General features: G+C 44.6%; 2 protein-coding genes across 3 annotated transcripts in view; both read left to right on the forward strand.

Moving 5' to 3' along the window:
* LOC111861951 (segmentation protein cap'n'collar) overlaps positions 1–13,274 on the forward strand; it is a 279,153-nt gene that overhangs the window by 27,312 nt on the left and 238,567 nt on the right. The window lies entirely within an intron of this gene.
* LOC117282127 (poly(A) RNA polymerase gld-2 homolog A-like) lies at positions 4,574–7,276 on the forward strand. Its single transcript, XM_033750536.1, has one exon. The coding sequence runs from the start codon at positions 4,740–4,742 to the stop codon at positions 6,186–6,188; it is 1,449 nt and encodes a 482-aa protein (XP_033606427.1). The 5' UTR covers positions 4,574–4,739; the 3' UTR covers positions 6,189–7,276.

Raw genomic sequence — 13,274 nt, forward strand, 5'->3', positions numbered from 1 at the left:
AGGATGTACGTAAACACACGAGAGAACATTCTTGAGATGGTTCAGAGAAGTCCGCGTCTGTCCACTCGTAGAATGGCCTCTCGCATCGGCGTATCACGTATGCAGGTGTTGCGAACTTTACATGATGAAGAGTTGTATCCTAACCATGATCAAAGGGTACAACATATGGAACCAGGCGACCATGCACAGCGTATGGATTTGTGCCACTGGATAAAAGCTCATCCCGAACTGTTAAGCGTCATTTTATTCAGTGATGAGGCGTCTTTTACCCGGGACGGTGTAAATAATTTACGAAATGTGCATACGTGGTCCCATAATAATTCACATGAGATAAGGGAAACAAAATTACAAAAGAGATTTTCCGTGAATGTACGTTTAATACAGTTATGTAGTCACTATGCGCAGTCAGCCATGTTACGTCAGTGCTTGCCAGTCATGTGTCATGTATAGTGTTTGGAAACCCTAAGGACAATTATGACATGGCGAGTGAGTATTTTGTACTTCAATTTTATGGCTTCATATCACTCACAAGTTAGTTTGATGTTACGATGTCCATTATCTCCGTAACCGTTCAACTTTGGACATAGGTGTTTTGGGTTTTGTCGGCATACTTTAACATAAGGAACACCCTCCCGAAGTTTGGCACATTCCTCCTGGGACACCCTGTAAATATATATATTGTAACGTGTTATATGTCGTCCATCGCTGAGCACCGAAAACAATGGAAATTGAGTTCCCAATCTTCTGTGTAGGGATCGTTGTTTATTCTTTGAATCAGGAGTTTTTCGAGGAGCTTGGCAATAACTGGGAGTAAGCTTATAGGTCGGTATGAATGAACTTTGGTTGGGTCTTTGCCTGGTTTGTGAATTAGGATTATTTCAGCAGTTTTTAGTTGTTTCGGCCCGTAGTTTATTCTAAAGATAGCATTGATGATAAAAGTAATTAACAGTACGGTTTTTGTGGCAGTTCTTTTATCATTTTGGGGGTAATTTGGTCTATGCCTGGAGCTTTACGTAGTTTTAGGTAGTTTATTTCTTTTTGTACTTCCCTTGTGGTGATTGTTTTTAATTCCCGGTATGTTCGCAGGGATATTTGACAATTGTTCTTCTATTTCAGGATCTATTTTAGTGTCGTTTGGTGTAAATACTTTGCAAGATGTTGAGCGAACAGCATTGTCTTTTCCTCGTCGCTTCTGGCTCATTTTTGGTTGGGTACAGTTTCATTTCTTATTGGGGGTACCTGATGTTTAGGTTTTCTTTGATGTTTGATTGGTTTCCAGATTGTGTTGTCAAATCTATTAAGACTGGTGATATAATCGTGAAATGATCTGCCCTTTTCTTCTTTGATTTCAATTTTTAACCGATTAGTTGCTCTATTTAGGGCTGTTTTGTCTTGTGGTGCGTGTTTTCGATGCCATTTGACTCATGCTTTTCTTTTGACTGCTATTAGTTTTTTTTTTTATCTCGATTGAGATATTACTTGAGGCTTGATTATGGGTTTGCAGCTTAGGGGTTGCCTGTTCAGCAGCCTTTGTGAGAGTAGTTGTTAAGTTTGTTAGTACATCATCCACTTCAGTTGGGTTTTAGAGACTTACTTTTAGGTTTGTGTTTTCTTCAATTTCGGTGCGATAATGTTCCCAATTAGTTCTTTTGTTATGATGCCTAATCGGAGGTTTCTTGTGAATGATGAGGTTGCTGATTGTGCTAGTATAGGCGAGTGATCAGAAGAGATCATAGCTAGCTTTTGTGTGCATGTATGATGGGGAGATACCTCCAGTGATGAAAAAATCTATGAGATTCGGAGTTTTGGAACGATCGGTGGGCCAGTAAGTTGGAGCGCCAGTTGACAGGATAGAGTAATTTCTCTCCTGAATCAGGTTTGCCAGTTCTCTACCTTTGGTTGTTGTGAGGCGGGAGCCCCCATAGGGTGTGCTTGCGGTTGAAGTCTCCTCCTGCTATGAATATTGGTCCAAGCGTCTGGAAGAACTCGCTGAATTGTTCTTTCTTTATATTGTACCGAGGAGGGCAGTATACTGAAGCAATTTTAGGTCGTACGGCATCATTTTAACCAGTATTACTGTGGCTTGGATATGATTTTTCTCATACTTCGGTAGTTCAAGATGTCGAATAGTATTTCTGGTTAGTATAGCGGTCCCAGCGTGGGCCGTATTGTCAGGGTGATTTGTGTAGTATGTCGTGTATTGGGGTATTTTGAAATAAGATCTGTCCGTAAAGGAAGAACGAGTGACCCACCTTCAGGAATGTCAACCTCCCAAAACCGCCAGTCAGCTCCGCCGTTTCTTGGGCATGCTGAACTACTACAGGCGATTTCTGCCCCACGCGGCAGCACACCAGGCACTACTACACGACGTCCTCTCCGGACTAAAAGTCCAGGGCTCCCACCTCATCACTCGGACACCGGAGCTCCACAGGGCCTTCGAAGAGTGCAAGGCGAGTTTGTCACGCGCCACACTACTGGCTCACCCCGATCCATCCGCGCTACTTGCACACGTCATAAATGCCTCCAAATTCGCCATGGGTGCCGTGCTGCAGCAACGCGTCAAGAACTCCTGGCAGCCCCTGGCATTCTTCTCAAGGAAACTCAACCCGGAGCAGCAAAAATACAGTGCGTATGACCGCGAGCTGCTGGCCATCTATGAGGCAGTAAAGCACTTTCGCCACATGCTGGAAGCGCGCCACTTCATCTCCACAGACCACCTACGCTTTCCAGCAGAAAAGGGACAAATGCTCACCTAGGCAATTCAACCACCTGGATTTCATAGCACAATTCACGACCGACATCCGACACATCTCGGGACAGGGCAACGTTGTTGCCGACGCGCTCTCCCGCGTCGAGTCCGTCACTGCGCCACCATCGCACGACGCATTGGCCGCATCGCAGGACAGCGACGACGAGCTCCAGTCACTTTGGCAGTCAAACACCGCTTGGGGCTCGAAAAGCTACCAATTCCCGGTACCACGGTGTCCCATCTACTGCGATACCTCTGCCGGGAAACCTCGGCCGTATATCCCAGCCCCTCTACGGTTCGAAGTGTTCCAGTCCGTCCATGATCTGTCGCACCCGAGGACCAAAGCAACGGCAAAACTGGTCGTACAGCGTTTCGTGTGGCCAGGCGTGCAGAAGGATTGCCGCACCTGGGCACGTGCTTGTCAATCCTGTCAGCGCTCCAAAGTCTCCCGCCACACAGTAACTCCATTGGGCGACTTTACACCACCGGCAGCCAGATTTCTTCACGTCCACAGAGACCTTGTTGGACCCCTTCCGACGTCAGGAGGCTACACATACTGCCTCACTGCAGTAGACCGTTTCACCCGTTGGCCAGAAGCCATCCCCATCCCGGACATCACAGCCGACACAGTGGCACGAGCCCTACTGACCGGCTGGATATCCCGCTTCGGTTGCCCACAGAGCATCACCACCGACCAGGGACCCCAGTTTGAATCTCACCTCTTCCACTCCCTGGCCAAGCTCTGTGGCATTCAACTCTCGCGAACAACTGCTCACCACCCAGCGGCTAATGGACTCGTGGAACATTTCCACCGAACACTGAAGGCAGCAATCATGTGCCACGCAGACCAACACTGGACAGAAGCCCTACCCCTGGTCCTCCTCGGAATCCGCACGGCATTCAAAGAGGGCCTGCAGGGATCAGTAGCTGAGCTCGTGTACGGCGAGCCACTAAGTATACTAGGAGAGCTGCTAACTCCGACTGCCGACCCAGTTGATCCAGCGCACCTCATCACCCAACTTCGCCAATATATGGCCCGCCTCAGACCAATTCCAGCAACACGCCACGCCTCCCCGGCTACATTCGTGCACAGCGACCTCGAGAAATGCACGCACGTCTTCCTCCGGCAGGACACGACTAGTAGATCGTTGAAGCCCCCCTACAGCGGCCCCTACCAGGTCCTATCATGGAAGGAGAAGACAATGCAAATCCTCGTGCGCGGCAGGCTCGCCATCGTGTCACCCGATACGGTCAAACCTGCCAACATGTTAATGAGACAGGCCGTGGGACCACCACCAAAAACTTCAACCCCGCAGCCGACGAAACCCCAACCGCGGTCCCGCATACCGTACCACCACAGCCTGCACAACGAACTGCACGCTTCGGACGTCATGTACATTATCCTGATCGCTTCAACAGCCGCGCAACGATCTCCGCGGTGGGTGATGTGGGAACCGCCCACATTCAAGCAAGTGTGACAACGCAAGTTTCATTGCTTAACAACGACGAGTAAACAGCGGTTGCTAAGCAAAGCCTACAACAATACGGACAGTGACACGTTTTCTATATGTCCGACTCTAGGTTACATAAGAAGATACATTTAGTGGAAGTTACAGTTATAGTTCTAGATTTCTACAGTTCTACAATTCTAGTTCGGTGTTCAAGGAGTTCACTATTATTATTCTTCAATTCTTCAAACTCAAGTTCGTCTGTGTATACTGTGCAATTGTAATAAATATATAGAACGGTCAACAAGTGGTTGTCTCTTCATATAATGACATCCGACACAACAAACGCGTTTCCCCGGAAATGGACAACAGATGGTTCGTTGCGTTGCAGCGGGAAAGCCGAACTGTTGAGAACGGTGTTCTCTATTGAGTCCGAATCCCGCCTATATAGAGATGCTGAGCGACCAGATCCTGGCTCAGGGTTTCCATCCCGATCACCTACTCCCAGGAAGCAGCTGTTACGACAGTCAGCACTTTTTGACATGAACCCACTGCAGCACACTGGTGAGGAAGAGCCTGGTGACAGCTCGTCAGACATTGAAGAAGTCACACGCTTGTATGGTGTGTATGACACCCCAGCCCTGAAGAGCTCAATTGAAAGTGGTCGTCACCAGCAGCAACAGTATTTCCATCAGCATTCAATACACACAGTGCCCAGTTCTCAATTCTATCAACAGCAACAAACTTTGCAGCCTGGATTATTTCGGAGTCAGAATTTTTATCAAAGTAAATGGCATTACCATTCCGTCAGAGATTCTACACCACTACCCAAACATTCTCATAACCATCTGCCTTTTCGCGGAGGACGCCACCTAAATGGAGTTCTGTTGCCTCTCTCCAGTGGACCTACACCAGTTCTTATTGCTCCTGACCGCTTTTTGTCACGTTCACATCTTGTACAAGTTACTCATGCACCGCCACAGCTTGTCTCTGGCTGTGAATGGGATAAGCTATCAGAAGGTATATGGAACAAATTCATGATACATCAGCAAACAGAAATTACGTATAGGAAGAAGATATTGCTCTGGAAATGCCTGTCAGATTTCATTCAGTCATCATTCCCGCGCTATGGGCTGTTCCTTGTGGGCTCCACCATGAGTGGATTTGGAAGTGATGCCAGTGATGTGGATATGTGCCTTCTTGTACGTCATACTGAAGTGGCTCAACGCAGTGAAGCTGTTATTCATCTGAAATATGTTCTGAAGCATTTGCGGCGCTGTAAGCACTTAACACGGCCAGAATTAATCCAAGCTAAAGTGCCTATCTTGAAATTCCGTGACACAAGCTTCTCTCTGGACGTAGACCTGAACTGCAACAATTCTGTGGGAATACGTAACACACATCTGCTCCACTGCTACTCGCAAATGGACTGGAGAGTGCGTCCTCTGGTACTCATTGTCAAGCTGTGGGCCCACAAACATGATATCAACAATGCCCAACATATGACAATATCGAGTTATTCATTGGTTCTTATGGTCATTCATTTCTTACAGTGTGGTGTTGCACCTCCAGTACTTCCATGCCTCCATGAAATGTATCAAGGTAAATTCACCCCACATTCAGATGTCCTGATGATAGACATGCATGAAGACTTGCAACCATTCAACTCAGACAATAACCAGGCACTGGGCGAGCTTCTGCATGACTTTCTGCGCTATTACGTAGAATTTGACTTCAGCCAGTATGCCATTTCTGTGCGGTTGGCATCCCGTGTACCAATAGAAGAATGTAGCGCTCTTGCATGCAGAAACTACCCCTATCAAAGGAAATACCTGTGCATTGAAGAGCCATTTGATCTCACAAATACAGCTCGATCAGTGTATAATCATGGTGTGTTTGAAAGGGTAAAGGCAGTGTTCCGAACTTCATACAACAACCTGAAGGAAACTCGCAACATTGAGAGTATATTCCACTTAGACAAAAATGATTAGATACATCCTTTTTGTTTGCCTTTGTCTGGAAGAGGAAAAGCCTACCTCAGTGGACAGGAAACCTGAGGTGGCCCAACAAGAAGAGGTCCCTAAAGAAGACGCCACAGTGATGCCGGTCAGAGGACCGAAGAAGAAACGGCGTACGGACCGAAACTCAGCTTCAGGGCTTCACGTACAGCCGGAAGAAAGAATCCGGAGATGTGGATCCCGGAGAAAGAAGTTCGCTGTAGCTCGCATGGAGGCGACATGGGAGAAGTGTGCATCCTAAAATAAATTGGCCTTCGCCCGCAGAGGGATAACCCACCGTGCGAAAATGTCATGGAAAACGAAGGAAACCGACAGGAAGATGTCCCGTCGTGCAGCAGTGGAACGACGCAGGAGAGACATCATCGGGACGAGCACGACCCAGGAAAAGTGTCACCCACGGAAGGAACTGGTCACTGCTAGAATTAGGACGATCACTGTGCAAAGAAAACGCCGTCGGGAAAGCTCGTGCCAGGAACAATGTGGTACGAGGAGCCCCGAAAGGACTGAAAGAAGTGCAAAAGCGAAGTACTACAATAAATATTCGCTACATCCATGACCGGCGTGAAGTTATTTGTCTCGTCACACAGCGAACACGTGACAGTATGTATGATATACATCATATGTGATATATCATATACAGAATCATATACGTTTTTGACAACTTTACAAACTGTGGATTTTACACTTTACAACACCAATTATGAAATGTTTTAGGACATTTCAATTGTATTGCTCAACTATGGATCCATTTTAAACGACACATTCAGCAAGAGCGTAATACTCGTATATTTGTGATTTTACATGTATACACCTGAAGATTGTTAGCCAAGATCGAAACAAGCAGTGTTTTAATTTGACATAATAAACATATTGACCCAACGGTAAATCAAATGCTATTATATGTTATTATATAACAGCCAAAATATCACGTGTTATGCTGGGACATTACAGAAACATTGATTGTATCTTCACAACAGGATGCAAAGCATAAAAACTTTACGAACTCCTTTTCTTATAGGTGTAATTCCAATTTCACACGAAATCTAGTTGAAGTTGATGTTTCTCACAGCCTATTTGTTGCATACAACATGTATAGACCTTTCATATAATAAAATATAAAATCTAAAACTTTTATTTTAGTCATTTTACGATATGATGAATACGGTGCTATCGTATGAGAGCTTCCAGCCTGTCGAGCCGTGTGCGTCGGACTCTTCTGCCTCAGAGCCTGGATCGACTTGCGGCAAGCCCTCATACGGTAGAGCTGTAGTTACTATAGGTATAGCCTGATGTAACATTAACATGTCAACGTTTTGCCGACATTGTCTCTCTCTTGCGATTCTTGGAATAAACGACGATTATTTCCTTGAATAACACCATCGGCTGATCTTTGTACTGGAGACAATTTCTTTTCAGTTCCAGAAGTGAATTTTTAAATGTTCTTCAGATTCGTTTCAGGCTTGGAAGCATTAATGACATATAGAGAAATTAGTATATTGTTTTATGCGGTGTGGTATCTTTGGTGTAATGAACTTCGTTTATGTCTATACTCCACGAAGTTGCGTCACAACCAGTTAGTGACGTAGACCGTTACGTCAGGATTAGAAAGTTACTATATACTGTTCGATTTTCCGGCATTCATACGTCGGTGGGAAATTCGAACGTACATACACATAACTTTCTTTCCGTGAGGTTGCTTACGTTCCGCGAACATTGGAAAGTTACTAGATCCTGTTTCCCGGCATTCATACGTCGGTGGGAAGTTCAGACATATTTACACAGAACTTATTTTTGTTCCATAAGGTTGCCTGTACAAGATATACCTTGGTTCGTAGATTAGATGGACTTTACCTGCAATAAGTCAACAACACCCGTGTGATAAAGTAGAAAAGGAGCGTATTTAGAAATGCGTGTACGCCATATTCACGCGGAAAGATAAGTGGTTATCGTTCTACAAAGTTTCAGAATTCCGCATTCATTTACTGAACTTGTTTACCTTTCTAGAAATGCGATTGTCGCCATGTTAGATTTGCTGAAGCATGAAAGTAATGCTCACTGAAGAATTAAGGTATTGTGACGTGTTATAGTACGTCCATCGCTGAGCAACGGCTAGAATGGGAACACATACTTCCGCGACAACGAATACGTGGGAATCCTTGAGTTCCCACAGCGACAAATTGAATACCAACAGACCGTTGCGTAGGAAGAACCGTGGCAACGATTTATTGAAACAGCGGAATAATGCATTTCCTAAGCAACGGATTGTTGAACTTCGGCGGTAGCGAGCATAGAGCACGTGAAACCGAACTGTTGAAGACGTGTTCAGTAAGCAGTTCGAAGAACGCATCCGTCAGTCGCAGTGTGACTTTGACTTCGTCATACCTCCACCGTGAACCTGCGAGTTGTAGGAGGCGACGAAAATGAAGTTTCAAATCTGAGACAGTAAAATATGGTCACTGGCAAGAACCAGCAGCATATACAAAAGACAGACCCGTCCTCTCGTCAGAGAAGGCGTCCCAGAAGAGCAAGACCGTAACTGTCAAACAGTAACAAATATCTGGTCATGAGCCCCAGGAAGGGGCTCGACACCAAGACTTACTGACTGACTAGCCGTCAGTCGCAATGTGACTTCGACTTCGGATTCGACCAACCCACGTGTGGAGGCGGGGTAGAATACCTCCACCGCTACCCTGCGACTCGTAGGAGGCGACGAAAAGGGAAGTCTGAAATCTGAGACAGTAAAATATGGTCGCTAGTTTCAAGGGGCTTGGACCCGAGAAAGACTGCGCTGGCAAGGGCCAGCAGCATATATAGAAGACAGACCCGCCCTCTCGTGAGAGAGGGCGCCCCACAAAAGCAAGACCGTAAATGTCAAACAGTAATAAATATCTGGTCATAACTCCAAGATGGGGCTCGACACCAAGACTTACTGACTGACTGACTGACTGACTGACTGACTGACTGACTGACTGACCGACCGACCGTCGGTCGCAATGTGACTTCCACTTCATCGAGCACAGTATAATTCTAGCCGTCGTCGAGTACACTTGAAATATAGCCGCCGCAGAAGCCAAGGTTGGAAGACAGAGTCTAGCATTCGCCGAATTCGTTGGATCACATGAGCGGAAGCGCAGAAGCAATCCGAGACCCACGTGATGTTATTTGTCGCGTTCCATAGGCAACACGCGACAGTGTATTGCCTGTATTATCCGAGCGGTTTGGTTCGAACCTCGGCCGGGACACATCTATCCTGAGGTGTTTTAATAGCTTTCCTCGGTCCCTGCAGACAAATAACGAGGTAGTATCTTGATTAAACCACCACCTCTTAACTCCAAATCTCTGCAGATTCATCACACATCAATCCTATCCTTCGACACTATAGTATAGTACAGATACTAACACCCTGGTAAAGCAGACCGTTAAAGAATCGTGTGGTCATTTGGAGGGTGTAGGGTCAGAATTTCCTTTGTGCGATATTGTTGCGTAGGGTTTCAGTATGTTTAAAATTGATTCCAAGGTAGGGGTTGTGGCAACCATTTCCGGCCGAAAGTCGCTAATGTCAGTTTACGGGAACTGAAACCTCTGTAATGGAAAGAAGATTGAATAAAACGTAAGAAAATGATGCACTATAAAATCGCGCAGGCGCGTTTGTTTGTGTGCTAGACAAGTAATTACGTAACATGCAGAATTACATGTTTCTTTGTGTCTAGGTAAGGCCAATGCTAAAAGACCTTGGTGTGGGACAGAATACAGTGTCGCCACGGAAATCATGTTACTTCAAGTTCTGGTTTTTATTAAATCAATTTTCCATATACGTGTAATGTAACTGAACGAAGAGATTCCGAAATGAAGGGTTCCTTGTTTATCCTCCAGTCCTTTAAAATGTTTCAGATCTGTTTAGTATAGTCTTCATTGGCCTGTTTGATTGCCTCCACGAACATCTGTATATGCGCGCATACGCCACGTGAGGGTTAATATTTTGAAGGACAAGCTGGAGCACAGATAGGAGGGGCTGAAATCCATTCACAGTTTTAATGGAAAATCTGAAAGAAAGAAACACCTAGAAATGCCCAGGCATAGGTGGGAATTTAGTACTAAGACAGGTCTCGAAGGACTAGTAGTGAGGTTGTGGACTGGAGTCATCTGCCATTGGCGGCCTTTTTTTTTTAATGCGGTAATGAACATCAGGGTATCATAAAAGGCGAGGAATTTATTGACTAGCTTCCTCTCAAGAATGGCTATGTTTTGTGGAGTTAGGGTTAATATTTTGTTTACGACATTTTTCTGCATGTGTTGGAAAATTTTTGAAATGATTTGAGGTTGGAAGTTTGATTATAGTTCTTTTTTTGTGTATAATACAAATTTTCCGACGTGGAGGAGGCATTTGTTTCAGGTACTTCGAAAAGCGGTAAATAGGCCCATATTTTATTGTTACCCACCCACATTTATATTTACGGCACTGTTTATGCAAACCAAAGACCCTGCACAAACCTTCATGTTGATATATAGTTTGTGATAAGATTGAAGGTTGAAAAAACTTTCATTAAGCTTTAACACATTACAGAAGTTCTGTGATGAAGACAGAACCGTGTTCGAAAAGTTAATGTTTTATTACAAGCAAGAAATGTAGACATGTTTCTTCGGTGCGTCGTGTAACTACGCAGTACAACGACCTAGGTCGCTAGGTCAGTTATGACACGTAAGAGCGATTTGATATGTCCACTTCTGCGTTTAAACTGAATAAATTTTGATGAGAGTGAGTTACGGTTATCAGTGAGCAGTCTAATAAATTTCACCCATGGCCATGAAAGCGTGAGTTTCGTTTACAAAGAAATTACATTTCTTTTGATACGTTGCAGGGATTCTCACCTTATGCCTCTTTACAGGGATTATCGTTGCAGTTCTTGGCCTTCAAAGCCAAATAGTCTGTAGCTACTTACAGAGCCGTTAAGCAGCAAATAAATAGATATATGGTCTGTTTGATCTTTTAACTCGTCAGCCACTGGAGAATGATTCTATTAACTGCGTCAGTTTGTAAGTGGTTAAGCAGTAAATGCATGCGTCAAATAACAGATTGTATGTCTTGTGTCCACTCTGGAATAACCTGCGACAGTTACGGGGGACAGTGCAAGGATAGTCAGATCGGTAGGCAGATTCACAATAAAGCATTTTACTCCCATTTTTAAGTACCTATAAAAGGTAAAGTCCCTGTGCTTAATTAAATAAGCACTACGCCATGAAAACATGGAGGAGTGGAGGTATAGCTCCACCATTCTTGACCTCGGCACTAGATGGAGGTTTGTTTTCAAGTATTACTGCCAACTTTAGTGGGTAGAGGGTGTTGCATGGTCAGGCAACGGATACCCATGACCGTTAATCTCGGTTTAATAGACCGGAGCTGCTGTTTCCTTGAAATAGCTCGTTTATTCAAGTGCCTGTGCTAGTAAAAATGTAGGCATGTGTTCTGGTCCTTAGGTTGCCGCAGCTGGAGATTTGTTTGTAATAACCAGGTGGTCGATGAAACATTTTTCGTCTCCACTTTTCGCCAACTTCGTGGTCGCTCCTATTGGTTAGCCTCTCGCTTCTCTGTCCATCCACCCAGCGGCTTCACCTCAACACAGTGCCTAATGCGATAGCTATATATGAGTTGCCAAATTCCTCCCGAAGTCATTAACTCTGAAGATGGCATCTGTACCGAAACTTCGGAAAACCTTGAACATTCGACGCGGCTTAGTCCCGAAAGCCAAGACTACATTTACATGTCAGTACGTTTATATTTTAAGGGACGTATCGTATTTAAAAATCTTACAAATGCATATTTATACCTATTTTTAAACATTATTGTTGTGAGCGGTAACTTCTTACGTACGAGGAGGTACCCAAAAGAAACCGAACTTATTTTTTTAAAACTTATTTATTGAAATTTTAAGCACAAACCTTCAATCCCCTTCAAAGTACTCTCCACTTAACACTAATACACTTGTCTAGTCTTTTATTCCATTTTTCAAAACATTGTCTAAATTCATCTTTTGAGATACTTGACAGCGCCTCCGTCGTTTTTTCCTTTCATGTCTCTTTTCATTCCAGGAAACAAAAAAAAAAAGTCGCACGGGGCAAGGTCGGATGAGTATGGAGGGTGAGGGACAGGGGTCATACCATTTTTGGTCAAGAATTGTCGTACAGACAGGGCTGTGTGAGCAAGGGCATTGTCATGATGGAAAAACCAGTCACCCGACTGCCACAAATCTGGCCGCTGAGCTCCAAGTCACTCCCGACAGCTCCACAATTTCTTCAATGATCCGTCGTCGATCTTCCTTGATGATTTCACGAATTTTTTCAAAATTTTCACGTGTTCGGGCCGTGGAAGGACGACCAGAACGAGGTTTGTCATCAAATGACATTTCACCATTTTTGAAACGAGAAAGCCACTCAAACACTTTAGTTTTCCCCATAGCATCGTCCTTGTACGCCGTTTTTAACATTTCAGGAGTTTCTGTTCCACTTTTTTCCGAGCAAAAAGCAGAATTTCACCGCCGCACGCTGTTCACGAATATCAGCCATTGCAAAAACAGTTGTCACTATAAACTCTGCCGAAACTAGTCCTTACCTTCTGAAGAAACGGTAGTCGGCTTATCGACTCAGGAATGTTAGCTCTATGCACTCATAGCGGCAAAACGCGCTACTACAAAAGCTCTGCTCGCAAAAAAATTAGTTCGGTTTCTTTTGGGTACCCCATCGTATACACAGAGTTGTTAGCGTTCCATCGTATTTTGAAATCCTATCCCTGAGACTGGATATTCTGAGATATTTCGTGGGTTTCCTTTGTACCTTTAGGCGAATTCTGAGATAGTACCCCACATTAGACCACGATCATATCTTTTGCAGTTCGTTATTCACTGTTCATGCTATCATTCAGCGCCATATAATCCGAGATACTGACGGCATCGTTAAATAAATTACAAATGAAAGAATGAACTTAGAGAGAAATAATCGAGGAAGAGTTACGAGTTTGTTAGTATTCGGGAAAGTGATCCTTGCTTGACTATTAATGCCTTCTGG

The sequence above is a fragment of the Cryptotermes secundus genome, unplaced genomic scaffold, assembly GCF_002891405.2.
Source record: "Cryptotermes secundus unplaced genomic scaffold, Csec_1.0 scaffold181, whole genome shotgun sequence".
Taxonomy (NCBI): Eukaryota; Metazoa; Arthropoda; class Insecta; order Blattodea; family Kalotermitidae; genus Cryptotermes; species Cryptotermes secundus.